We start from the raw sequence: 26,498 nt of genomic DNA, 5'->3' as shown, positions 1-26,498 counted from the left end.
GGATGAATCACTGCACGCAGTGTCATTACAGAATGCTGTAGATTCTTCCTGAAGTGCTGACTAAACTCATTGCAGTCACAGTTCAACGCTATAGTTCACTTGTATGGCAAACAGTCAGCTGGAACATCTTATCTGTATAACTGCTGTACCGTTAACCTGGAAGAAACCAAGAAATTGTAGACGTCATGTGTGTTGAGGAATGAATGTCATGCATAAAGCCCTTTTTCATGCAGAAATCTAGGTTATCTGTGATCAGGGAAATAAGATGAAGTTTTTATTACACGAAACCTTAATATTTGTCTTTGGAATGGCAAGAAATGCTCATCTCATGTTGTGTGATGTCCAGTTACTGCTTATGCATGCTCCACTTTTATCCTCATAGGTCTGTCTGTGATGGAATGGTATTACCTAAATGCTGTTACATGTTTCCAGTTAGCCAAGAATAGCCAAATTCAGCTTGCTTACTGTTTTAAATGGAAACTGTGATCGTACAGCCATAAACGACAACGATCTAACTTCTTTTTTCTGCACTGTTGACTTGCATTGTATGAATCTGACCCTGTTTCTTTCCAAACCCAAATCTGTAATCCTGTTTAATCGCTTACATTCTAATCTAACCATCTTTCTGAAAAAGCTCGGTGTCGGATGTTTGAAGTGCTGACTTATAAGTGCTGATGTTTGAACTGAGTGACTTTAATCCCTTTTATTTACCCATGGCATTGAACTGTAAATTTTGACCTGTCACTGTTCCCTTGCTTGCTTGCTCCTGCCTGTGACACCTTTGCTTCCCTCCCCTTTGGCTCGCAGGGCTTAGATCGCTCCAACTCCTGGGTGCACACCATGGGCTGCAAGAGTGGCCCTTGGGGGACCAGCCCTGGCTCGGCATCCGATACTGTGCAGGTCATTAAAAAAATAATCCAATCCCGTTAAAACACAAAGAAAAATAAATCACCTCACATACCTGTCCAATACACGAAAACATCCCCATTTATTTATTTATTTATTTATTTTAAGGTTTTATGTCCTCATCCAACAAAAATCTGTAGATTAAATCCAGCACAGCCCTCAACCAGCAGCCTGGTAGAAAACGTACGGATCCTCACAAGCCTTTAACGTATTGTGTGCTGCTTATCACAGAGCCGTACACTTACGTAGCAAGCAGTATGTTTTGATGGATTTAATCTTAGCAGGTCATCAAGAAATACCAACTGGAGCTCTAAAAAAAAGTCTTTCCAAGAGTGAATGCTTTTGAGGTTCAGAATCTTTTTACCAGGCTACTCCAACTAGTCAGTACGAGTTAATCAGCTTAATAAAGAGACTTGTTGAGTAGTTTTTCCTGCAAACGTACAATATGAGGAATGTCATGGTAGATGGCTGATTAGTTTTAAATGAAATTTAAATGTAAATCGACCGCCGTTGGTCTAAATCTAAGCAAGTTTAAAACTAACCAGCAGAATGTTATGCCTGGTTTATGCTTCATCAGAAGTGCTTCTGAGAGCAGCCTTAGGAAGACTTCTCAATACCATGACCATTCATGACCTTACAGGATAGTTAAAGGGTCTTTGGTGGAATATTATACAGCAGGTATTATAGGGAAAAAGCTCGGTTGTCTTTGTTGCCGTTGCTTCAACTGAGATAATGATGTTGTTGAAACCTAGATTTAAAAACCCATCCTCAATCATTAGGAATAATTTGATGGCCTAAAGCCAATTAAATACCTAATGACGTAAAATTCTTTGATTACAAATAACCAGATGAGCAAAAAAAAAAAAAACGTTACTGAATGGCCTCCCACCAACCAGATCTCCCCTATCATGCAACAGATAACAGCTAGAGAAGGTGAAGGTTAACTCTTACTTCCTCTGAGACACATGAAACCAATCAACTACAACTCTACTCTACCTGCCCACTTCCCAGGTTTGTTCCCTTGACTCATGGATGAATGAGGTGTGAAACAGTTACCTTTTAATAGTGAAACATTAACAGGCTACAATTAAAATAATTAAAAGGATGTTTTTTGTTAGCGGTGCTTTAAGTTAAGTTTTTGTCTCCGTAGACCCTTAACATCTGTTTGTAATTTGACACTGAGAGAAGAGGCACATGCTTCGTTCATCTATATACGTTCTGTTTTGGTGTTTTCAGTTAGCTAAATAGTAGCAGCGAGGATAAATACCAAGAAAAACTTCTCTCTGCTTTATTCTATGCAATCCCTCTAGTTAGTTTCTGACAAAACGCTGAATAATTTTACATAAATGCGTGTGATCGCAAAAACCACAACAGACGAACTGTTACCGAAGTCTGACTGGTTTATGCTTAGAAAAACTGAAGCATAAGAAACAGCTTCATTGCGTATCTGAAAGAGAAAAACCCTAATGAAGAGCAATCCAGGGTAGGGTAGCAAAATTCCGGGAATTTTCAAGGCTGGAAACTTTCCATGGGAATTAATGGGAATATATGGGAATTAACGGGAATATATGGAAATAAACTGGGAATTTTTTAAAAATGCAGAGTTGCCTATAACAAGGAACTTAAATGTAGTTAAATCTTGCAGCATAATTTTGTTTAAAACAATAAGATTTAATGCAATTTAAATTGACTTTGTACCCTGCTTTCCTCGGTCACTTGCACACAGCACACTGCTTTTGTGTTACTCAGTGAAATAATCAGTCAAAGTTCTACTTACAATTAAATCAGTCAAGACGTCATTTTTAAAATTTGTATTACCTTGCATGCACGTCTGCTTATGACCAAACAAAATGTTTATTTATGTTTGTATATGATATAGTTTATATACATTTCCCTATATTTCTAAATAATTCCCATAAATTCCTGTAAATTTCCATAAATTCCCGTAAAGTTTCCAATTTTGAATATTCCCAAAATTCCCCAGATTAAGTTCCCGTGGAAAGTTTCCGGAAATTTACCGGAAACTTTCCGCCCCTTTGCAACCCTAAACCAGGGTAGGTTCATCTATTTTAATGATCAATTACAGTAGTGACCTACAGAAATAAAATTATTTTATTTTCAGATCGTGGTGTACAAGCTGTGTGAATAAAACATCATAAATCTCTTTTAAATACATTTATAACCACAACATTTTGGTGTCAGCTAACAGAATTTTTGAGAAATGAAGTGAATGTGTTGTGGGAAATCAACTGAAGCTAATAGATTAGTCATTATTACTAAGATGATGACAGCTGCCCAGCGCTGCCAAGATAAAACAGAGATTGTCAGAGATACAAGGTCAAGGTTCGTAACATGGAGTCACGGTATAGTTTGTATGATGCGATTTTGGAGATTTTTTTCCCCAGAGCTTTCACCACGCTTCGAAGGCTTAGTCCAACTTGTTCAGAAGGAAGCATAAATCAGGCTTTAATCTGTAGCCGGATATAATTAGCACGATTGGGTTTCTTGGATTTACGTTAATTGATCGTAGCCCAAAGTGGTTGAGCGGTTCATCCATTTCCTGCCGTTCCCTTCATTCATATGTTTTCTATTCTTCTTTCATTTTTTCCACTGCTAAATACTCCCATTTTCTCTCTCTACATTGCCTTCCTCACACTGTGAGCACTGCATGGCCACAAAAGCACTAATCCAACTTTCTCTCTCACTGCGGCATGTCATGAGATGCTGCATGTAAAGTGTGCGTATGTGTGTGGGTGTGGGTATGGGTGTGTGTGGGTATATGTGTGTGTGGGTATGTGTGCGTGCACATGTCTGTGTAAGTGAGTAAATGACAAATACTCTTTGGATTTTTGTGTGATTTTTGTCCTGTGAAATTTAGTTAGTTACTCATAATTTACTCACATTTCCTTTTGTTTTTTCAGTTTTTATTTTAAATTCTAAAAACTGAAAATTATGAATGATCGAATGATTACACAAAGCTAGATTATCTTTACTGCACAGTATAAATCTGAGTGTACTGTCTTACTGGACGGTAATACTAGTAAGTGTAGTCATTGTTTTACTGTTCTTTTTACTTTCAGATGATGATGATTATTATTATTATTATTGTTATTATTTCTTATGACTTTAATTGAACATTATTATTATTATTATTATTATTATTATTATTATAGACTTTGAAGTATGTTAGCATACAGAATTAATCTGCTTAACCAGGTTGTGTTTTGTCTGTCTTTGTGCGTGCGTGTGTGGGCGTGTGTGTACGTGTGTGTGTATAGTTGTGTCTATCTGACTAGCAGATAGCACCACACTCTCCTGTCCTTCACACTAATGTGTTGTCACCCTTCCATTCATCCCCACCCATAGGCCATGGAGCGCAGTGGCAATCGCATGTCATCGCACACTGAGAGCGCCAGTTTCTTGCAAACTTTAACAGGACGCTTGCCGACCAAAAAGGTAGAGACCCGACACAGTGGTGGGAGGAGCCACAGCCGCTTCCTCAACCGCCCCCTCCGCCTGTGTCTTGTCTGTTGCTCTTGATTGGATGGTGTTTGGTGTGGTGGTTGTGGTCTTGTGGATGCTGATTTTGTGTCTCCTTGTGAATGCTGTATGTTGATGGAATGATGTAACACTCCTGCTGTTTGGTGAAACCAAGTGTGTGAATGTGTATGTTTTTGTTTTTTGTTTTGGTTTGTTATTTTGTTTGTTTGTTTTTTTTAATTAATCCACTTTTTTTGCAGCAGCCAAAAGGATTATGTCAAAGGCCTGTTTCATTTCCTATAGTAGTGTTCTAACCAAGTAACGTGTTAATTAGTTGAGGTGATGTTTATGGTGCACGGCTGGTAGCTGATGTTGTTTTGATGCTCTGCTGGTGTTCTTTAGCTCTTTCATGAGGAACTGGCACTGCAGTGGGTGGTGAGCAGTGGCAGTGTGAGAGAAGGAGCTCTTCAACAGGCCTGGTTCTTCTTTGAGCTCATGGTAAGAATTATAATAATTGATGATCATAATGGGGAAAATAATGATCACATGATTTTGTATAAAAACCATGACGGTTACTAATAATTATTAGTTTTATTGCATTTTATTATTTTAACGTAAGTTTTATATGGATTCTCACAGATTATTCTCTCGCTTAAGAATTATTTATTTTCACATTAATTGAATGTTGAATGAACTGAATCTTTTACATGCGAATTCATGAATATGTTGTGTGGAAATGAACCGCTCTGGAAGTTTTCGTCCATTAGGGGACATAGTTTGACAGTTTTTTGCCCATATCTTTCTCTGTGTATATACACCATGTACTTTGGAAAGCGGATTTAAAATTCTTCACCAGGTCTATAATTTTCTGTATTCAAATTTTACACCCTTATGTTTAGTCTGTGGCTGAAAACAGCCACTAAATTAATTTTATATAAAAATATATCAGATTAATATTTTTTTCAAATTGTTTGCATAAATCTGTTAAACCTCAGTTTTAATCAAAACTACTAAGTATTAAAAACAATTATACTTTTTAATTACCCATTTAGTTAATGACATCATTAATTTGCATAAAAATACACAATTATTTATATAAAAAAATTGAACTAGATTTTTTTTAACTTTTATCACAGTCTTGTATGTGTGTGTGTGTGTGTGTGTATGTATATGTATATATATGTATATGTATATATATATATATATATATATATATATATATATATATATATATATATATATATATATATATATATCTATATATATATCTATATATATATCTATATATCTATATCTCAAAGATTTCTAACAACATTGGCTTTTATGCATTGTTAGTTTTTGTGCAGCATCAGATTTAAAACAATTTCTCCCTCATTTACTTTTCACAGCCGCATTGACTGCCATTATTTTTACCACATTTTTTTCATTGCATGGCCATGACATCAATAAACTATGCACTCTTGCTTGTTTATGGTTCCCTCAGCTGTGAAGAGGTAAAATTTTTACTGTTGCCCAAAAGGTTGCATTATTACTGATATACAGTACACAGGCCTGTGCAAAAAAGAAGCTTATTTTCAAGCTTTTTTACATTGAGTTCTATGGAGAATATCAGCTTAATATAGTGTGTGGTTTTGTTTTTTTTGCATGTGTTTTTGTGTTTGTGTGGACACATGCAACACACACTATAGAATGTAATAATATAAGAATAAATATTTATCAAGCTCAGTCTGAGTGATAGGTTTATTTTTTTAAATGCTTTCATGAAATTTCCATGGACTACATACACGTTCTTGCTCTGTCTTCATTATGTTGATTATTTAATTAGATTTCCATGAGATCAAAGTTCTTGATTTGCCTGTTGTAGAGTCTCTTTTTGGTCATTTAAATCCGTCGCTTTGTCACTTTCAGGTTAAAAGTATAATCCACCACTTGTACTTCACTGACCGTCTGGAGTCTCCCAGGAAGAACCGGTTTCCTGAGCGCTTCATGGACGATATCACCGCTCTAGTTAGCACCATTGCAGGGGACATCGTCTCACGCTTCCAAAAGGTAAGTGGATATGCTACTACTGTATATTTTCTTTGGCATATTTGCCTCCACCCTGTGTGCACAGTTTGCATGTTCTCCCTGATTATGTTCCTGTAACAACACATCCTACTGTGTTATATTCTTCGCATAATAGTTTTTGCTAAAGTCTGAGCACAATAATGTTTTATTTGTTTGAAAGGCCATTCATATTAAATACTGAATGGTTCTAAATGAAGTATTAGGTTGTAGACTTCTTATGGATGTTCACTGTACAGTAAGCATTTCTTTCTGTTTCTGCTGTGCCAGGATTTGGAGTTGGTAGAGAGGCTCAACACAAGTCTGGCCTTCTTCCTTAATGACCTGCTGTCTGTCATGGACAGGGGCTTCGTCTTCTGCCTCATCAAGACGTACTGGAAACAGGTACTTCGTTTTTTCTAAACTGTTACCGGTTCTGGTTAAAGCTTAAATGGAAATGTGTGTGTAATCTTTTGAGGTCCTCCTGTTTAGTAGTTCTAGTTCACAATTTGTAGCATCTTCTATTAATTCACTATTATTCACTTTCCCACCAGGTGTCCAGCAAGTTATATGCTCTGCAGAACCCCACCCTAGAGTCTCTGAGGCTTGACTTCCTCAGGATCGTGTGTAGCCATGAGCACTACGTCACGCTGAACCTACCTTGCAGTCTGCTCACTCCTCCAGCCTCGCCCTCTCCTTCCGTCTCATCTGCCACCTCACAGGTAACGCAGCCACAGGAAGATTCACTAACCGTAGTGTCAGCATGTGGAGAGCACACATTCGATCGAATCACATTAAAACATCATGGAAAGATCTCTAATACCCCTTTTCCACCAAAAAGAACCGGGTGCTGGTTCAGAGCTAGCACTGGTGCTGGTTCAAAGTTGGTTTCACTGGCGAACCTTCTAAGAACCGGTTTGCCTTTCCACCGGCTAGAGAGCCATCACAGAGCCGAGTCTGACGTCACTGTATACTTGTCACGTTTCCCAGCCACGTTAGCGCAGCAGTGGCAAACACAGCATCAACAATGGTGCATGTTGCTTTACTGTTAATGCTCATGGCTTTGTGAACCTACATTGGCACCTAAATGCGGTGAATCCAACGTGTACGTGCAGCTCCATGTAATCTGTATAAACGGAGGCTGTAATCGAGAAAGTACATAACGTTATTTTATCATTAACACAGAAAAAAGTTAGCCTTAGCATGTAGCTACCTACTATCATGTGTGCTGATAATGTATCATATCGCGGTAAAGTAAAAGTGTATTAAACATTAGTATACGTAAAGTACATTATCAAATGCCCTAACAGTAGCCCCACCCACAGCCCCAAACGCAATCGGTTCTTAAGTCTAGACCAGCTACGTTTTGGTGCTACTTAAGAACCACTTTTCCTGGTTCAGAGCCGGTGCTTTGGCTGTCAAAAAGAAAGAACTGGTTCTAAATTAGGCTCTGGCTCCGAACCAGCACTCAAACTGCCTCGGGGGGAAAAGGGGCATCAATCAATTATTCCATCTGAAAGTTGGGTCAAACTAATTATCAGAGAAATAAATCTTTTTTTATTTAGCTTATTTCCCCCCCGATCTTTTCTATATATGAACGACATGGTTAATGTACCAGCCAACAATAATTTAACCGCTACATCTTTTCTCTCTCTTTTTTTCACCCCTCTCAGAGCTCTGGCTTCTCCACCCACGTGCAAGACCAGAAGATTGCGAATATGTTTGAATTGTCAGTACCCTTTAGAGAACAGCACTACCTGGCAGGTTTGGTTCTAACTGAACTTGCCGTTATTCTGGACCCAGAGGCTGATGGGTCAGTACACTGGTGTGTGTCTCGTCTCGTCTCATCTCATCTCACTTCATCACAGTGCTTTACATCCTGTCTTGTCTGATATGCGTAAACATGTTGTACATGACTTATCACCAGTTTAGTACTAAAGATTCCAGATTTTTGTTCCCTGCTTATGATTGGCTTATGATATGGGTGTGGGGATAACAGAATTCAGTGCTTAACGGTTGCCTTGTAACTACACACACGAATACACACAATACACACTCTCATCTTAACACACACAGGCTGGTTGATTCACATTGTGCTTGTTCAAAAGCAAAACTTCGCTTTGCAGGACATTCGGTAGCTGCAGAAATAAGAGCGATTTATGTATCTTATGTATAAAAAGTATAAGCACTAGGATTTTTATCACTTGACTTGAACACAGCACAACTTTATCTTTTCTGTTTAATAATCAGTGGAAATTTCAATTGTGGCTTGTTGCCTAGAATTAGAGGGATTTTTTTTTTTCATGTTACTTCACTTTAGTGTTTGAATATTGAAGATTAATTTTAGCATGTTGTCATCTGTAATTTTATTGCATTGTCCATGTTGACCATATCAATGGCACTGTTGATAATTGCACTGGAATGATAATTCAGTCATTCTATTGTTCTAGTGGTCTTTGAAATTGGTGAACTAAAACTAAAAAGCAAGGTTCTGCTGTTCTCACGATTTTCAGGTCTATCTGAAATTCGCATTGGTTCATCAGAAGAATGGGGGATTGAATGTTTTTAGGAATTACATGGAATTACCAGTGTATCCAGCAGAGGAATTGATTTGATCTTGGAATTAATCTAAACAGTGTCACAGCAAGGTCAAATATCTGAAATAGTTTTGCTCCACCCTGTTTAAATTAGATTTTATATTTGTATTTGAGACCTAAATTAGAAAAGAGTATGTACTATACTTTTTGTTAGCCGAGAGGCACTGCTTTTAAGTTCTACTTGCTTTTGTTCAGTGTTAAAACCACTTTTTGGAAATATTATCAGCAAAAAAAAGAGTTCATTGTAGCGTGTGTTGTTCAGAAGTGTTTGGAAATCAGTGAATATCCAGCAGGCAAATCATGAGCACTTAATTTCTGTAAATTTTCTGTTAATGAAAAGTTAACTGTAACAAATGACATTATAAAATATAACTTTTATTGTTTATTAAAATGGACAACTTTGCTTGTAGGATGTTTGGCCTGCATAAGAAGGTGATCAGTGTGGTCCATAACCTACTGTCCAGTCATGACTCGGACCCACGCTACGCTGACCCTGAGGTTAAAGCCAGGGTTGCCATGCTCTACCTACCTCTCATTGGCATTGTCATGGAGACCCTGCCTCAGCTCCATGACTTCACGGGTATGTTTAGAATTCTTTTATTGACTGTTGTTGTCAGATAACCAAGATGACCTGATTAATCTGACATGACTCAAGCTTCACGTTTTCCATGCCACTGCTACTCAACCTGGATTAAACAGCTGAATGTGTAGAACATGGTGCATCATTTTACAGAGTACTGAATCTGGTATTGTGGTTTTACTTTCTTCTCTGTTATAGAGTCTCATAACCAGTGGGGTCGTCTTGGAGTAGACGAACAGGAAGCTGAGGGCAATAGCATGATCAGTCAGAGCGTAGCCATGGCAATAGCAGGCACCTCTGTTCCTCAGATGTCACGGCCAAGTAGTTTCCTGCTTAACCCACAGGTAGATAAATATCTGATATCTGCTTGGTTCTAGAATTGCGTTGGCAATCTCAATCACACCACACTTAGAGCACACACAATATTCCTCTTATACTGTAGTAATTTACCAATGATTACTTTAAAGGATCATGTCATTTATTTTGCTTATAGTATATAGTTTTCTTCTGTTACAAATGCTGATACTGGAGACTTCTTCAATAAATGTTAAAAAAAAGCTTTACTATTTGAACAATTACACCTACTTCTGTTTATGTGCAGTGTTTGATAGATAAGTCCCTGTCAAGTAGCTGTGGCTATAGAAATGATGAGTTTATACAAACCAGTGACTTGCCTTGAAGAGCTGCTGTTATAGAAAATCACACTTTACAATCAGAATGTAGAATACAGACAAAATACAGTGATCATCAGTTATTTATTTATTATTTTAACATGGCCAATATAAATAATTAAAAAATGTATTAAATTTTGGTCACTATATTTAGAAAAAAAAAAGGCAGACCATCAACTTTGATGGTTTTCAGCATCTTCCATCACTCTCTGTGTCTCTTATCGCCCAGGCCACCCGTCAGCATGGTACCTTCTCTCCCGAGTCCAGTCGCAGTCTGCTCATCTGTCTGCTGTGGGTGCTGAAAAACGCAGACGAGCTGGTGCTACAGAAGTGGTTCACTGACCTGTCTGTGTCTCAGCTCAACCGCCTACTGGACATGCTTTACCTCTGTGTCTCCTGCTTCGAGTACAAGGTGAGGTTTCACAACACTAAATCTGGAAATTGTTAAAACAGCATGTTTTATTCAGTCAGAAATTAAGTCGGGTTGTAAATGTGCATAATATTAATACTCGTAATGAGTAAATGAAATTAACCATGTTTTTTTCCTGTTTATCCATCTCATCAAAAAGGCCCATTTTTTATTCATGCAGGGAAAGAAAGCATTTGAGCGCATGAACAGTTTAACCTTTAAGAAGTCTAAAGACATGAAGGCCAAGCTGGAGGAAGCCATCCTGGGCAGTATCGGAGCCAGGCAGGAAATGGTGCGACGCAGCAGAGGACAGTTAGGTTCGTGCTGGATGTTTCTCATCATACCAGAGTTAGGAAAATATTGAATAAGGAGTAATTGCAAACAGGGTTGGTTGAAATAAATGCATTAACAAGAGGTCTGATTAGGTAATATCCGAACAGATCATCTATTCTAACTCCCTTTAAAAAAACAAGAGCAGTGAAATTCTTAATTTATTAATTTCAACATCGTGTAACAGAAATAACCAGATGCCTAAAACAACTTATGTTCTTGTTTGCTTTTTTGCATCTTGTCATATCCCTGAACCTCTTAGGAATAATGATTATGATCGTTCTCATCTTAATTTACCATCTTTATGAAATCAAAAATATATATAATAATTATAATGTCACATTAAGTGCCTGATGCACAATCACTAGGCAGCTGCATCGTTTGTTTTTATTTGTTACAGTTGTATTTATGTAGTAATTCGGCAGACACAGAGTTTATATTAAATTGTTGTAATTTTAAAATGTTTGTATCACCTCGACTGGTGAGGAAAATATGGTTCAGGCATTGCATTTAATAGCTTTTTTTGGACCTCAAGTCTCATGTCATTCACAAAATCACTGCAGGACTGTTAATAACCCTGAACTGTACTCTATAGTGTTATACTAATGTGTTACACATGTGCTTCCACAAAACATCAACAGAATACAGCTCATTATATAAAAACATTGTTTTTTTTGTGAAATGTGAGCTTCTCACTCTTTCAGAACGGAGTCCATCAGGCAGTGCGTTTGGTAGTCAAGAGAACCTGCGCTGGAGGAAAGACATGACACACTGGCGCCAGAACAGCGAAAAGATGGACAAGTATGACGGCTCAAAGCTTTGTTCTTTTTGCTCATTTTACTTTCCACCTGTAAATTACACACTGATATGTTTAGTCACATTCTATCCACACAATACAACCCAAAAAATCAAATCAGGTCGAATTTAACAACCATTAGATTAAATTTATTTTGACTCCGAGCAAAACGTATTATACCACAGCACTGCTGAATTCTTGAATTTGATTGGTCAGAAGGTATGAAGACAAATTTAAGGGCAAATAAGTCCGATAAAATTCTTAAAACTATAAATGAGTATCCAGACTATTTTTTGAACACTTGCATTGAAAGAAATTGAGATTATTATTATGAAATGATTAAAATTATTATAAATAAAAAATAATTAATCTATAAATTAATTAATCTTGGAAATAAACTTATCTTTATATATATTGTAGCTATCAAATGATTGCAGGAACTCGTATCTGAATATAACTAGAAATGGATCAAATTTTGCTTTTATAGTAAATCAAAGTTCTAATCATTTGTCAGTTTTGCTGTGGTATACGAATAAATGAATCGTAAAGTTAATCAACTCTGTCACTGATTAGGTTTCCTTCACATCATACTCGTCATAATAAGTAAAAATGACTTGTGTCAGAGTGGTGAACCATGTACTTCTTCTTTACCTTTATTTAGTGCATTTATTCATTATTTTATAATCGAGGTCCACTTGTGTCTATTACACGTTGTACTCCCTTAACTAGTTTTTTTTTTGTTCAATAATCCCTCCATTTGACCTTGTTCTTTCGTGTACTGTGTGTCTAGGAGCCACAGATCAGTCAGGTATCGTACAACTGAAGTGTGATCTAAACAACCTCCCTCTGCTAACCCCCTCGAGTATAAGGACCACCCTCCTCTCTCCCTGCCCCCTTGCTCTTCTTGTCTCATGCTTAAAGTGCTCTGGTTGTAGCTGGACTGCTGTGTCTTTGTAACTAGTGTGTGTGCTTGGGAAGGTGAAAGGTGGCTGCTTGTGTGGTGTGGTGTGATTGTCATTTTTTCCACATTAGAGATGGTCCCGATGTTTATGAGTTCAAGAACTGAATTCCAATAAATTTGTGCTTCTAATGCATCTCTAGATTACAGCCACTGTTACAGAGTGTAAAATCTAAAGCTGTGAATGTAGAAAATTGTTGAAATCAGGAATTATACTGTAGTAGAAACATACTTTAGTGGTTGGTGAGAGATGACTTTCCTTCATTTTATTTGTATAGTGTTTTTGACTAGGGATTTATTCCAAAAATAAAGCTTTACAAAACCCAAGGTCAAGATCTTGATCCCTAATGAGCAAGCCAGACCCTGACTCAAGATGAGGGGAAAACTTTGAGGAAGCAGATATGAAGTTGAAGGTGTCCTCTTCTGGGTGACACTGGATAGAACGATTATATGCTAATTGGCTAACATTATACGCTAACATTGATACCACCTGCCAAAATAGCTTTGGCCCATTGAGGCATCATCTCCACAAGACCTCTGATGGTCTCCTGTGGTATCTGGCAGTAAGACATTATCAGATCATATAAGTGCTGTATGTTATGAGGTGTGGCCTCCAGGGATTGGACTTGTTTGTCCAGAAAATTCCACAGACGCTTGATCAGAGAGATCTAAAGAGAGAAATCTCTCAGTGGTTGTAATGTTATGGCTGGTTAGTGCAAATCATTACAATTTAAAAAAAACCCACTAATAACAAACAATAGAATTGATCATAATTTATACCATGGCGCTGTTGAATTCTCGATCCTGATTGGCCAGAAATAGTTAATTCATTTTCTGTGAAAAAGTGACGTGACATACAGCTAAGTACGGTGACCCATACTCAGAATTCGTTCTCTGCATTTAACCCATCCAAAGTGCACACACACAGCAGTGCACACACACACACCGTGAACACACACCCGGAGCAGTGGGCAGTCACTTATGCTGCGGCGCCCGGGGAGCAGTTGGGGGGTTCGGTGCCTTGCTCAAGGGCACCTCATTCGTGGTATTGCCGGCCCGAGACTCGAACCCAAAAAAAATTAGCAGCTCTGACTAGTGAAAGCTGATAGGTGACGTATATGTTTTTAATAATGTGCTTGTGCCACCTTAAAAAGGTTAACACCTACACAATTATTGCAGATACTCTACATAAATTAATTTAGGAATGTGTTGTCAGTGCTACGTAACATTCTGAGGTAAAGGAACGTCAGGTTTTATATGTTAACAAGCTGCATTTTTTTAAAAAATCTTGATTACTTCAAGAATAAAAAAGAGGATGATGAGGGAACAAGAGTTTATAACTGCACACAAAAGTGTGCTGTTCCTTTCATTAATAAACAAAATGTTCTTGGCAAATTGCTGTGGTATAAAGTGAATGAAACACTTATTGGAAAAGTATGACCTTCAGGGTGGCAACAGTAACACTGCATTACTTTCTTCTTCTCTTAACGTGCTCCCATGCCTTAAACTAGCTGTAGACTAGTTGCATCACTAACCCTGGTTTCTTTATTAAAGCCAGTGTGAATTGCTGGAATCCAAATCCAGCTTCCACATGTGCAGAATATTAGCCTATTGATGTTTTTTCCCCTGCAAACCCTACCCTACTCCTGTAACCATGGTCAATCTGTGTGCTTTATATGGATGCCTCTTGTGCTAGGGGTGCTTGGTTGGGTGCTGGCTCTGCCCTCGCTGTGTTGCAACCTTTATGCTGTTGAAGTTTGTGTGTGGCTTGTTTTGAATGAGCGGTGTGCTGTGCAGGTTTAAAGAAAACCTTCCATGCAGTAGGAGGAGCCAGGATGTCTTATTAGATAGGTGTGTAATCATAGATAAATCTATACAAGTCCTTACAAACCACCTCCTTCCCTTTAGGCCCATTGTACACTGAAACTACAATGAAAGATGCCTAAGCAGGCTTTTGTATCTGTATTATGTAAGAATGTCTATAGTGTCGTTGGACCTGTATACAGAGTGAAACTTCGTCTATGTCCTTGAATGCTCGTGCAAGATGATATAGCAATCAAGGGGTCCTTTCCTTTTTTTTCCCACATACAGAATAAACTAATTCTTAAATGTGTTACCTGTTTTTTGCAGAACCAGGGCAGAGCTGGAACACGAGGCATTAATAGATGGCAATCTGGCAACCGAGGCCAACCTTATCATTCTTGATACTCTGGAAGTTATAGTGCAGGTATTTAAAGCACAGAAATCTAAATTTAGGCTCTTCATTTATTGGGCTGTAATCTATAAAAGTAACGCTTACCCTCTGAATAGACCGTATCTGTGACCGAGTCGAAGGAGAGCATTCTCGGAGGCGTCCTCAAAGTCCTGCTTCACAGCATGGCGTGCAACCAGAGCGCCCTCTATCTTCAGCACTGCTTTGCGACACAGAGGGCTCTGGTCTCAAAGGTGAGTTCAGGTTTAGTGATACAATGCGTATGATGGCATAAGCACCGTTGTTTATGCTGATATTTCTCTGGTGGGTTTTTAGTTCCCAGAGCTGCTGTTTGAGGAGGAGACCGAGCAGTGTGCTGATCTGTGTCTGCGTCTTCTGAGGAGCTGTAGCAGTAGCATCGGCACTATTAGGTCACACGCCAGCGCCTCGCTTTACCTGCTAATGAGACAGAACTTTGAGATTGGAAACGTGAGTTCAGCAGTTTATTTCAATCATTATTGTAACTTAAGAAATGTATTGAACTTGACTAAATGATATTATTTTTTGTCCTGCAGAACTTTGCCAGAGTGAAGATGCAGGTGACCATGTCTCTATCGTCTCTGGTGGGAACGTCTCAAAACTTCAACGAGGAGTTTCTGAGACGCTCACTCAAAACCATCCTGACCTACGCTGAGGAGGACCTTGAGCTCCGAGAGACCACGTTCCCTGACCAGGTCAGTTCTAAACTATTGTCAAAAGCCAAGCTTAAAGCTTTTGCTAGAGATAGTAGTACTTTGTTCTTTGTTGGACATCAATGAACAAAATGTGTTGGTGTGTGATTTCCCATGAAAAAAAAAATACTTTAAGATTCCGGAGATTCTTGCTTTAAAGATTCTAGCTTGTAGACAGAAAAGTATTTGGAAGTGGAAGCTCGGTGGTTAAAGTGTTGGACCACTGATCAGAAGGTTGTGAGTTCGATTCCCCGGGCCACCAAGCTGCCACTCCTGAGCCTGTGAGCAAGGTCTTTAACCCTCAGTTGTTCAGCTGAATAAATACGTTGCTCTGGATAAGGGCATCTGCCAAATGTCATAACTGTAAATGTAGTGTATAAAGAAGGTATCAGGCATTCCATAAACCAAGACTAGATTCTTAGAAATACACCTCTTTGTACTTTTGTTGTGATATTAGAACAAGCTGCTTGACTTGTTTTCACCTTTCAGCCTAAGTTCTCCCACCCCCACCCCACTACTACACTCCATCCACCGGTTTCCTGTAGCTACCCAGATCAGATTTAAAAACACTATTGCTTGCCTATAAAGCAAACAGTGGACCAGCACCCACTTACCTTAAGACTCGTATCACACCCTGCACTGCACAATGAATTCCTGCAACGATTTTCTAGCCTGCTCAACTGATCCCAACATCTCTTAAAGTGCAAGGAAGGCATGCGTTAAGACTCTTGTGTTGACTGTTGGGGAGGAACTCTAGCAAAAAAGCAGTTTTATACTGATGTGTTTTTAATCTGTGACCTAGCGAATCAGGATGCATTCACTGAGAATTTAGAACTATTCTGTAAGTTTGCCGTAAATCTTATAATACATACGTTCTTCTGATTTTACTACACACTTTTTTTTCATTCATAACCTTTATGATGGAACTAGAGAAGTAATCATGTCACCTAATATTAATGAAAATTGTCTCATGAAACAATATGCTGTTGTGCGTTTTAGGTTCAAGACCTGGTGTTTAACCTGCATATGATTTTGTCAGACACGGTAAAGATGAAAGAACATCAAGAGGATCCAGAGATGCTTATTGATCTGATGTACAGGTAGGGATAAGCTTCAAATTCTGGGAGGTTGTACTTTGTCATGCAGTTTGAAATATCTGCAAACAACAACGTTTTTTTAATAATCGAGAGAAAAAAAATGTCTAACAGAATTGCTAAGGGGTATCAGACATCCCCGGATTTAAGGCTGACCTGGCTACAGAACATGGCAGGGAAGCACTCGGAGAGGACTAACCATGCAGAGGCAGCTCAGTGTCTGGTCCACAGCGCTGCCTTGGTAGCTGAATATCTCAGTATGCTGGAGGATCGCAAATACCTACCTGTTGGCTGTGTCACCTTCCAGGTACTTCATCTAACCCGAGAGGTCCTTCTGCATGCCAGTGTTCTCAAATACTTTATTAGTTCTGTTCACTCTGTTCTGTGACAGAATATCTCGTCCAATGTACTGGAGGAGTCCGCTGTATCTGACGATGTCGTGTCTCCGGATGAGGAGGGCATCTGCTCGGGAAAATACTTCACAGAGGCTGGGCTGGTGGGGCTGTTGGAACAGGCTGCTGCCTCCTTCTCAATGGTGAGGACGTGCACATCACGAAGTGAACTCGCAGCCTGATTTCGTACTTTCGTTCTGTGTCCTATGAGAATAAGATAACTCCGTGGTACAAACAAGACGAATAAATACAAGATTGTTGAGAATGAAAGTGTTGTTAAATGATACACTGACAAAGATCAGGATGCTGTCTAGGAATTTTTTTTTTTACTTACTAACTGACCCAGTACACAATATTCTTTATCCTGTGTATTCTAGGTTGTGTGAACTCTGTACTGGATATCAGTTAGTTCAGTGACCTTGTATTCTCTCTGTCTGTCTGTCTGTCTGTCTGTCTGTCTGTCTGCAGGCTGGCATGTACGAGGCAGTGAACGAGGTTTACAAGGTGCTCATCCCCATCCATGAAGCGAACAGGGATGCCAAGAAGCTGGCTACCATTCATGGTAAACTACAAGAGGCCTTTGGCAAAATAGTGCACCAGGTAAATTCTCTCACTATCTGATAGCAGCGCAATCCTCCCCTCTAGAAGTCAGGTCATTGTACTCGCTGACCATTTCAGTTAAAAACAACAGGTCTTTGACTTTGCGAGATGTTTTGATGATATTTGAAAGCAGTGTCGGTGTAGTAGTGCAGTCTTTCTATCATGTCATCTATGTGTCCTGTCTTGCAAGGTACAGCTCACAAAAATATTTGTATATTAGTCCACTATAGCGTGTTTAAGTGTCTAGAGGAATAGCATACTTTTGTACACTGTTTAAGCAGGGCAGAGATTTATTCATGCATGAACATGTACTGTAAACGCAGGTTTATATGCCTGTCTGTTCCACCAGTGTGCACACAGCGGGTGTTACCACGTTCAGTGTCAGCCTCTGAGTGACTATGCAAGTGGCTTTACATGTGTTGGGACAAAATCACGGTTTCCCACGAGAAGACGGGGAATCTGTTAGGCCCTGCATGCCGTACAGCATCACTTATGGGGTTAATAAATGAAGTGTACTTTAGCAGGGGTGGACAAATGATAAGTGTATTAGCTAACCCACTCTGCAAATGGTAACTGCAGATGGCTCACTTTGTTTTGGTTGCCCAGAAACCAATTTGATTAGTCCAAAAAAATGTGGTGACTAACATGAAATACATCTGTACAGACCCATGTCTATGTAAACCAATCTGGACAAAAAAAAGTGTCAGTGATAGCCTCAGATTCCTGTATTCTTATCTGACAGGAATAAAACCCAACGCGGTTGAATTCTGCTTCTAGATTAGATGTTTTGTGCGTACTGAGATGCTTTTTATTGTCACCACAGTTGTAGAAAGTAATTGTATTTGTTACTACATGTTTCCTGGCAGCTTGAAGTAATCTGGCCATTATTCTCTGACCTCTTATCAACAAAGTGTTTCCACACTATCACACTCTGTAAAATTCCCAGAAGATTGGCAGCTTCTGAAATACCCAAACTAGCCCATCTGACATTAACAACCGTACTACAGTTAAAGTCTGTGTGCTCTGTGAGCGTATACTTATTAGAAAGTGAGGTCAGGTACTTTAGTCAACATCACTGCAGTTGTGTCACTGCTCAAATGGTGTAGAGATTATTCAAATGTTATCACACAAGCCTGATGCAAATCAAATGAAAACTTTTGTCTTGCAAAAGACATTAGGATGTAGGATGTATTTTCTTTCTGGGCAACTACGCATTAAAAAAAATACTAAGAGAAGGGATCCAAAATCCGCTTGTCGTTGGAACCCAGGCTAGTGATTTGTCCACCCCTGAATACTGCATGTAATGCTGCGGGAAAGAATAATGGCTTCCCGTAGTGGTGAGGGAATCCTGCTGAGCTTATAGACGGTGTGACTGTGACCTGTGTGTGTGTTGATTTGTCCTATATTCTTTCTGTCACACAGAGCACTGGCTGGGAGGTAGGTGGTTAAACCTCATGCTTAATGCTTGACCCACATGTGCAAGCGGTGGGCATTGATCCTGGCTCTCTCTCTCTGCTCTGAAATCGATCCATTAACCTTTTTATTGACGTGCTGTTTTGTTCGTACTCAGTCCATCCCTCCATCTCCGTCTGTGGCGTGCAAGCACGCCATGCATTCTGTCTTTTTTTTCTCTCTTACTCCTGTATTTTTTCTGAACAGAAGCAGTGTTAACATTGCTTGTTTCAGCAGGCCATATGCATGGGAGCCAGTGTGCGACACTAACGACGAGCTGTCAATGAATGCGTCACTTCACATGTCTCATCTTTCTCCCTCATTCTTTCTGTCTTCCATTAGCACCGGCGTCAGTTTGATTTCACGACAGTCATCCTAAAGCACAGGGTTCGATTTATACCTGGTTATGCAACACTAAATTTAGGAACAGTGTCAATTAAAAAAAAAAAATAAATAATTCTTTTCCTTCTGTTGAAGAATTGGATTTTTCACCGATCGTCATTTATTTTAAAACTAAATCGACCCCTGAGTATTTGTGTGAGTTGCTATGTTAACACATCAGACCCATGGTTCTCTGCATGACCTCTTGACAGTTTGGCACGATACCGTTTCCTCATTTATCAGGATTTTGTACGGTTCCTGAACCCCGTCCCATACTCACCCAGTCTTTCCTGCTTGCTTTGTTCCTCGATCCCTCTCTCCATCCTTCATCATGCATGTGTCCTGTTTTTGGAATATTTTGTGTTTTCTATTTTTTTTAAGTTTTAAGTATCCGTTATTAGTCAATGTTATGCTTTTATTTACTTATTTATTTATTTATTTTGCCTTTCCAAGAAGTTGATGGTTCCCTTATTAAAATATGTTCTGTTCTCTCCTTTTTTTTTTTTTTTTATCCCCTTCCTCGGTTGCCGATCCCTCCTCTTCCCACTTTAATTATAATGTCTTGTGGTAAGTTCCTAGTTTGAGGCTTTATTTCTATTGCTTTAATAGTGAGACGATCGGCTGAGGAAATAGATAGCTGACGTTTCATATTTTTATTGCCTGATCTTTTTAAGCAGAATGAATTTATGATGTGTGATTTACAACAATGGAGATATGTGAGTGACAGAAGTAGAGTAAATATCCTGTAATTCAGAATTTTAATAGTATCAGTAAGTCTCTCTTTTGCAAAATACTGTTTTTTTTCACCAATGTTTTCAGCTCCTTGCTCATTTTCAAAGTGTATACAGGATATCAGAGACATTTCCACATTGATTTTGGTGAAATATATTTATTGATTTGTTCTTCACTGCAAATCCTAAGCATGCCGCTCCACTGCCTTGTTTCTCCGTATCCGTCCTGTCCAGCATCACTTCCCACACTTAATCTCTCTCTCTCTCTCTCTCTCTCTCTCTCTCTCTCTCTCTCTCTCTCTCTCTCTCTCCTTCCTCTCTCCTCTTTCTCTCTCCTCTCATTTCTATCTTCTCTCTCCTTCCTGTTTCTTCTCTCCTTCCTCTCTCCTCTCATTTCTCTCTCTCTCTCTCTCTCTCTCTCTCTCTCTCTCTCTCTCTCTCTCTCTCTCTCTCTCTCTCTCTCTCTCTCTCTCTCTCTCTCACTCTCTCACCCTCTCTCCCTGTACAACTTTATATATTACACGGATGTTCTAAATACAGCCTGGACTCCTCCTAACTGTTTGACTCCTCTCTGTCTCCTTCCTTGTACCGGTGCTCATTACACTCTGTATGTATCAGCTTTATAAAACTTAGTCTGACATCAGGTGTTTTTTTTTTTTTTTTAAATAAGTAAATTTCTAGATGAAATAGGAACATTTCAGTATTTAGACAGTAATCGAGTTGCTTTAGGCAGCTGGTGGTGAGATAGGTAACTTAATTATTTATTATTTATTGAAAATCTACATGTCCCTAAAGCTTTTGTATTTGCCTTTACTTCATTGCTATTTGTATTTTAAAAAAAGCAATTAAATATGCTGTGAAGCTCGTTGGGTAGTTAGTGATTTTAACTGACCTGTTACATAACATTCAGTAACTGCAGTTGGCTTAAACAAACAACCGTCCATCACCTCTCTTTTTCTACAGCAATGTCAAATCTCCTAATTGAGGAATACTTTTTTTTTCATTTCCATATTGTTATACTTTAACATTTTAATATCAGATGCTTAATTTTTTTGTGTTTTTATATTTAGGTGCATAATATTTCTCAACGTAACCAGCCACAAACATCAATAATCAATACCTTTTACGTGCACAATTAGGTTTGGTCAGAGTGTGTTAGACAAACAGACAGTTCTGAATCCTGTAACTGATGAGTATTTCATTTTTAGGGCCTTTTTACACCTGGTCACTTCATGTGTTTTCTCTGATCCGATAGCTATCTGATTTGTTAAAACTGTTCCATTTACATTAGGCCACATAAATGCGTCTCGGCGAATCGGATATCAATCCGATCTTTCTACTCCTGCCATAAATGCAAATATATTTGACCTCATTTCCGGGGTAATTGAAATGGAACACGCTTTGGTGTATGCGGTTTTCAGAATGCAATCAAAAAGAAGATGAAAAAACTTGTTACAACGGTTATGCTACAAAAAACAGCATTTACTGTTTGCTGCATTTTCGCTGGCGGCAGCAGCGCGTTTTAAGACCCAACGAGACACCTGGGTGAAAGATCACCTGTGAGTGACGTACTTCCATTTAGGAGGAGTATAGCGCTGACGTATGTGGCCTGAACAACCACATTCATTTACACCTGTCCAGTTTCATCTGAAATGTGTCCCAGACCACCTCCTGAAGTGGTTTGAGCGATCAGATTTATATCCGTCTCGAAAACGTTTCAGAGGGCATTTAGACCTGGACTTTTTACCATCAGATAGCTATCGGATCACAGAAAACACATGAAGTGACCAGGTGTAAAAAGGCCCCTTAGACTGAGTAAAGCATGTCTGTAGAGGGACTAACAGCTGAACCATCAGAGAGCTGTATTTTATTCATTCTAACTTTTCTCCTTCCTTCTGCCTGATACAGTATACAGGTCTATACTGTACTGAATGAGTTGCTGTGTGCGGAAGCTTCACTGTGTGCATATGTTTCTGCTCCATATTGCATTCAATTATTCTAATGAACTGTCTGTAAACATTTAAAATGATTCATTTACCAGACAGTGGTTTATCTTGCATGTTTACCAGGTTTGATAACTTGGTGCCAAGTCAACATGAACTTTCCCCCCCCTCCTCATTCAAGTTCACCTTACACTGCCCCTGGCCAAGGGGTTACTAGAGTTTAGCTTTTCTCATAGAAATATGACCGTTTAGTTTGATAGACATGCTTAATGTAAGAATATAGATAGATTTGTGCACAACTCATGTTGTGTTTGGTGAATTTCTTGCAGGACGGAAAGCGCATGTTTGGTACTTACTTCAGAGTCGGGTTTTACGGTTCGAAATTCGGTGACTTGGACGAGCAGGAGTTTGTGTACAAAGAGCCTGCCATCACCAAGCTGGCTGAAATCTCTCATCGGCTAGAGGTACAGCATCACTGGAAGCTACTCAGTTCTCTTTGTTTGTGGGTGTGTGACTGTTTGAGTTCCATAGGTTCACAATGTAAACCTCAGCTGCAGTTGCCAGAGATGTACATGGAAGGGGAAATATTTAACCTGCCATTGTTTTATAATATAGATCTATTTATATAAAATTGATTTATGGAGTATTCAGTAATATTTGTGATTATACAGTATATAGTATTGTTTGTATACAATGTTTAGGATATATTCAATTCAAGTTTATTTGTATAGCGCTTTTTACAATTGGCATGGTCTGAAAGCAGCTTTACAGAACATAAACATAGAACAAAAGGTTATTATAAACAATAATATAAAGATTAATAGAATACAAAATTCAAGATTAATATTAGGTAGATTTAGTTCACATTGTGTATGTATATACATCCCCAATAAGCAAGTCTGAGGTGAATCAGACAGCAGTGGCAAGGAAAATCTCCCTTAGACGATAAAGGAAGAAACCTTGAGAGGAACCAGACTCAAAGGGGAACCTCATCCTCATAAGGGTGACACTGGAGGGTGTGATTATAAATATACAGTCTGACAAATGTTGTATAGATGCAAAAGATCACATTGAGTTCACATCTCCTTTTTAGTATCGCAGAGTCTGAATGGAGCTGGTAGATCTCTAGATGCCTCAGGATTCACTCAATATAACGTAACGTAGAAAGAATGCTAATGAATGTTCCATGCATCCAGTTGTGTGAAGTCTGTTATGCATTTGGTGTAAAACATTAACCAGAGTAACTTGACAAACCCAGCCATTTGCTAGCACCTATTTACAGGACACAGGGTTTAGTGCTCTTGTGTACATCAAATCAAAATAGTGATCAGTGCAATGTACAAGCTCAGTCCTGTCATTATATTCTGCACTCGTGGACCTCCTTACACACTACGAGTCTTAGAAACATCGTTAAACGTTAAAACAACCCATGTTCCATGTTATTTCCATTCAAATACTGCAATTGTTCCTAAGTGTCCAGAATATTTTCGTTAAGGTCACTGTTTAAAGGGGTTTTTAGTGGCCCTGTGTTCCACTGAAGTTACACTAGACTTTGTTGTCATGTTTAGGGTTTCTACGGGGAGAGATTTGGGGAGGATCAAGTAGAAGTCATTAAGGACTCGAATCCAGTGGACAAATGTAAACTGGATCCAAATAAGGTATGTGTGTGTTGTGTATCATCAGCTTTATGAGGAAACGGTGGTGTTATTCTACAGTCGAGTGCAGGGGTTTGCATATCCCTAAAGCTTGTGTGTTTACCTCTCCTGATCATGTTTACACAAGTGTGCTGTAACACGGCTAGATTTCCTCCATGACACAGAGTCTTGACTTTTGCCTCTTTTTAAACTATTTACTGTTGTGGAATTTATACAATTGTTAAATTGTTAAAAGTACAAAATGTTTTCAGGCAGACACTTTTGCATTTTAACCATATGCTATTTTGTGTGTGTGTGTGTGTGTGTGTATATATATATATATATATATATATATATATATATATATATATATATATATATATATATATATATATATATATATATACACACACACATACTGTATATAATGTGTATATGTATGTATATATGTGTGTGTGTGTGTGTGTGTATGTATGTATGTATATATATATATATATATATATATATATATATATATATATATATATATATATATATATATATATATATATAGTTTATAGAATATGGTGTATATAATATCCTTTATCTTTCCTAAAAATGAACAATTGGAAGTATCAATATTTTTGGTACATATATTTCTCATTAGTTGTTATTATTATTTAAAAACCGGTTCTAATTAGAATTAATTTTTGCTTTAACATTTTGTGTATTTATTGTATTCACAATTTTGTGAAGGTTGTCAATAATTCCACACTGCACTGTACAGTGTATGTACATACTCTAACCAAATTGCGGACGTTACAGGCTTTCATTCAGATCACTTACGTGGAGCCGTACTTCGACACGTACGAGATGAAGGACCGCATCACGTATTTCGACAAGAACTACAATTTGCGCCGTTTCGTTTACTGCACGCCGTTTACGTTAGATGGGCGCGCACACGGAGACCTGCACGAGCAGTACAAGCGCAAGACCATTCTCACCACCAGCCATGCCTTTCCCTACATCAAAACCCGCATCAACATCATTCACAAGGAGGAGGTAGGACCCGAGTACAGCTCTGCTATTTTAGCTGTTTGAAAAGCCATGAAAGAGCAACAAGGTGATTTAGTTCTCACGGCTTAGCGAACCACTTTGTGGCTATTAGAACGTTAGCCACAAATACCGTTGTAGCGATCACTTTTTGTCCAATAGTGATTGTGCGACCGAGGATGTTTGCCCTGTCGAACCCTGTCACACAGAGGCTCGTGTCTCGTTTCTTTTCATCTCCGTTGTGCTCAGATCATCTCCATGCCTATTGAGGTGGCCATTGAAGACATGCAGAAGAAGACGCAGGAACTGGCCTTCGCCACTCACCAGGATCCAGCTGATGCCAAGATGTTACAGATGGTGCTGCAGGGGTCTGTGGGTACCACAGTCAACCAGGTGATGATCTACACTCAGATCAGCATGGTATCATCCAGTCAAAACTGTATTTGTTAACTAAGCTCTACATAATCTGTATTATTACTCTATATAGACTTTATCCTGCATAAATATAACACTGTAAAAGATGATGATTACAAATAATCTACAGTGCAAGTGCCCCTCACTGCAGAACACAAAGTCCATTGGGACAAGTTTGACCTGAACTAGCTCCAGGTTGGAGCTGACCCAAAGGTCCAGGGGTGGAGGTAACTCACGTGGTGTTTTGTTTTGTACGGTGTTGACTAGGTTAGGGATTGGGGGTTAGGTTTATTGGAGCAGATCTAGCTCTGGACTTTTGAACGTGTGGTGAAAGCTTGGACACCGTAGATTACACTTCACTCACGTGCACAATGAGAAATAAAAAATACCCAGCATGGCAGACAAGAAGAATTTAACAACATTCTATTGTTGGAAAATAATCCCCTTTATCGTTAACTAATTTTGAACCAAGTCAAACATCCCACATAATAACGTATTTATTACTAAAGATCTATAATGTACTGACTTTATTTATATTTTCCCCAGGGTCCACTTGAGGTCGCTCAGGTCTTCCTGTCTGAAATTCCAAGTGATCCAAAACTCTACAGACACCACAACAAGCTGAGACTCTGCTTTAAAGACTTCACCAAACGGTATAAAGGCGACATCTCTAACATAACAAATGTTATGTTATTGTCTACACAATCCAGAGGTGAAACGCACCTATTAATGTTTTTGTTTCTTTCTTGTGTAACGTAACCGAACACCATCGTTCTGCCCGTTCTTTATTAGGTGCGAAGACGCCCTCCGCAAAAATAAGAGTTTGATAGGTCCTGACCAAAAGGAATATCAGCGGGAGCTAGAGAGGAATTACCACAGGCTGAAGGAGGCTCTTCAGCCACTCATAAACAGGAAGATCCCGCAGCTCTACAAACCTGTGCTCCAGGTCAACTCTCACAGGTTAGAGACCCGAACCAGGGAATGTTTAGAACTTATTGAAGAAAAGTGTCATGTTAGATTGTTTTAAAGAGAAGGGCTTCATAAAATTCAGGATATTTGGCAGACGCCATTACCTAGAGCAGGGGTCACCAACGCGGTGCCAGCGGGCACCAAGTCGCCCGCAAGGAGCACTT

At 38.8% G+C, this 26,498-nt stretch overlaps 1 protein-coding gene across 15 annotated transcripts in view; it reads left to right on the top strand.

Annotated features, from left to right (window-relative positions):
• dock7 (dedicator of cytokinesis 7) overlaps window positions 1-26,498 on the top strand; it is a 63,796-nt gene that overhangs the window by 35,165 nt on the left and 2,133 nt on the right. Inside the window, exons 23-51 of one of the 15 annotated variants that reach the window (XM_060867584.1) lie at window positions 808-900; window positions 4,273-4,362; window positions 4,789-4,884; window positions 6,295-6,435; window positions 6,721-6,834; window positions 6,984-7,151; window positions 8,103-8,254; window positions 9,437-9,606; window positions 9,805-9,950; window positions 10,507-10,689; window positions 10,868-11,003; window positions 11,721-11,817; window positions 12,603-12,620; window positions 14,568-14,621; window positions 14,901-14,997; window positions 15,081-15,215; window positions 15,298-15,450; window positions 15,537-15,695; window positions 16,692-16,792; window positions 16,901-17,093; window positions 17,178-17,321; window positions 17,647-17,778; window positions 19,201-19,215; window positions 22,624-22,749; window positions 23,854-23,943; window positions 24,724-24,960; window positions 25,201-25,344; window positions 25,912-26,018; window positions 26,158-26,325. In XM_060867584.1, the coding sequence (XP_060723567.1) occupies window positions 808-900; window positions 4,273-4,362; window positions 4,789-4,884; window positions 6,295-6,435; window positions 6,721-6,834; window positions 6,984-7,151; window positions 8,103-8,254; window positions 9,437-9,606; window positions 9,805-9,950; window positions 10,507-10,689; window positions 10,868-11,003; window positions 11,721-11,817; window positions 12,603-12,620; window positions 14,568-14,621; window positions 14,901-14,997; window positions 15,081-15,215; window positions 15,298-15,450; window positions 15,537-15,695; window positions 16,692-16,792; window positions 16,901-17,093; window positions 17,178-17,321; window positions 17,647-17,778; window positions 19,201-19,215; window positions 22,624-22,749; window positions 23,854-23,943; window positions 24,724-24,960; window positions 25,201-25,344; window positions 25,912-26,018; window positions 26,158-26,325 (3,659 nt within the window). Of the gene's footprint in view, window positions 1-807; window positions 901-4,272; window positions 4,363-4,788; window positions 4,885-6,294; window positions 6,436-6,720; window positions 6,835-6,983; window positions 7,152-8,102; window positions 8,255-9,436; window positions 9,607-9,804; window positions 9,951-10,506; window positions 10,690-10,867; window positions 11,004-11,720; window positions 11,818-12,602; window positions 12,621-14,567; window positions 14,622-14,900; window positions 14,998-15,080; window positions 15,216-15,297; window positions 15,451-15,536; window positions 15,696-16,691; window positions 16,793-16,900; window positions 17,094-17,177; window positions 17,322-17,646; window positions 17,779-19,200; window positions 19,216-22,614; window positions 22,750-23,853; window positions 23,944-24,723; window positions 24,961-25,200; window positions 25,345-25,911; window positions 26,019-26,157; window positions 26,326-26,498 lie in introns of all 15 variants that reach the window. The other 14 variants (XM_060867576.1, XM_060867573.1, XM_060867583.1 and 11 more) reach the window with 14 other exon arrangements.

The sequence above is a fragment of the Tachysurus vachellii genome, chromosome 4 (genome assembly GCF_030014155.1).
Source record: "Tachysurus vachellii isolate PV-2020 chromosome 4, HZAU_Pvac_v1, whole genome shotgun sequence".
Taxonomy (NCBI): Eukaryota; Metazoa; Chordata; class Actinopteri; order Siluriformes; family Bagridae; genus Tachysurus; species Tachysurus vachellii.
The sequence above is the reverse complement of the archived record's forward strand: the minus strand, read 5'-3'. Positions and strand labels throughout refer to the sequence as shown.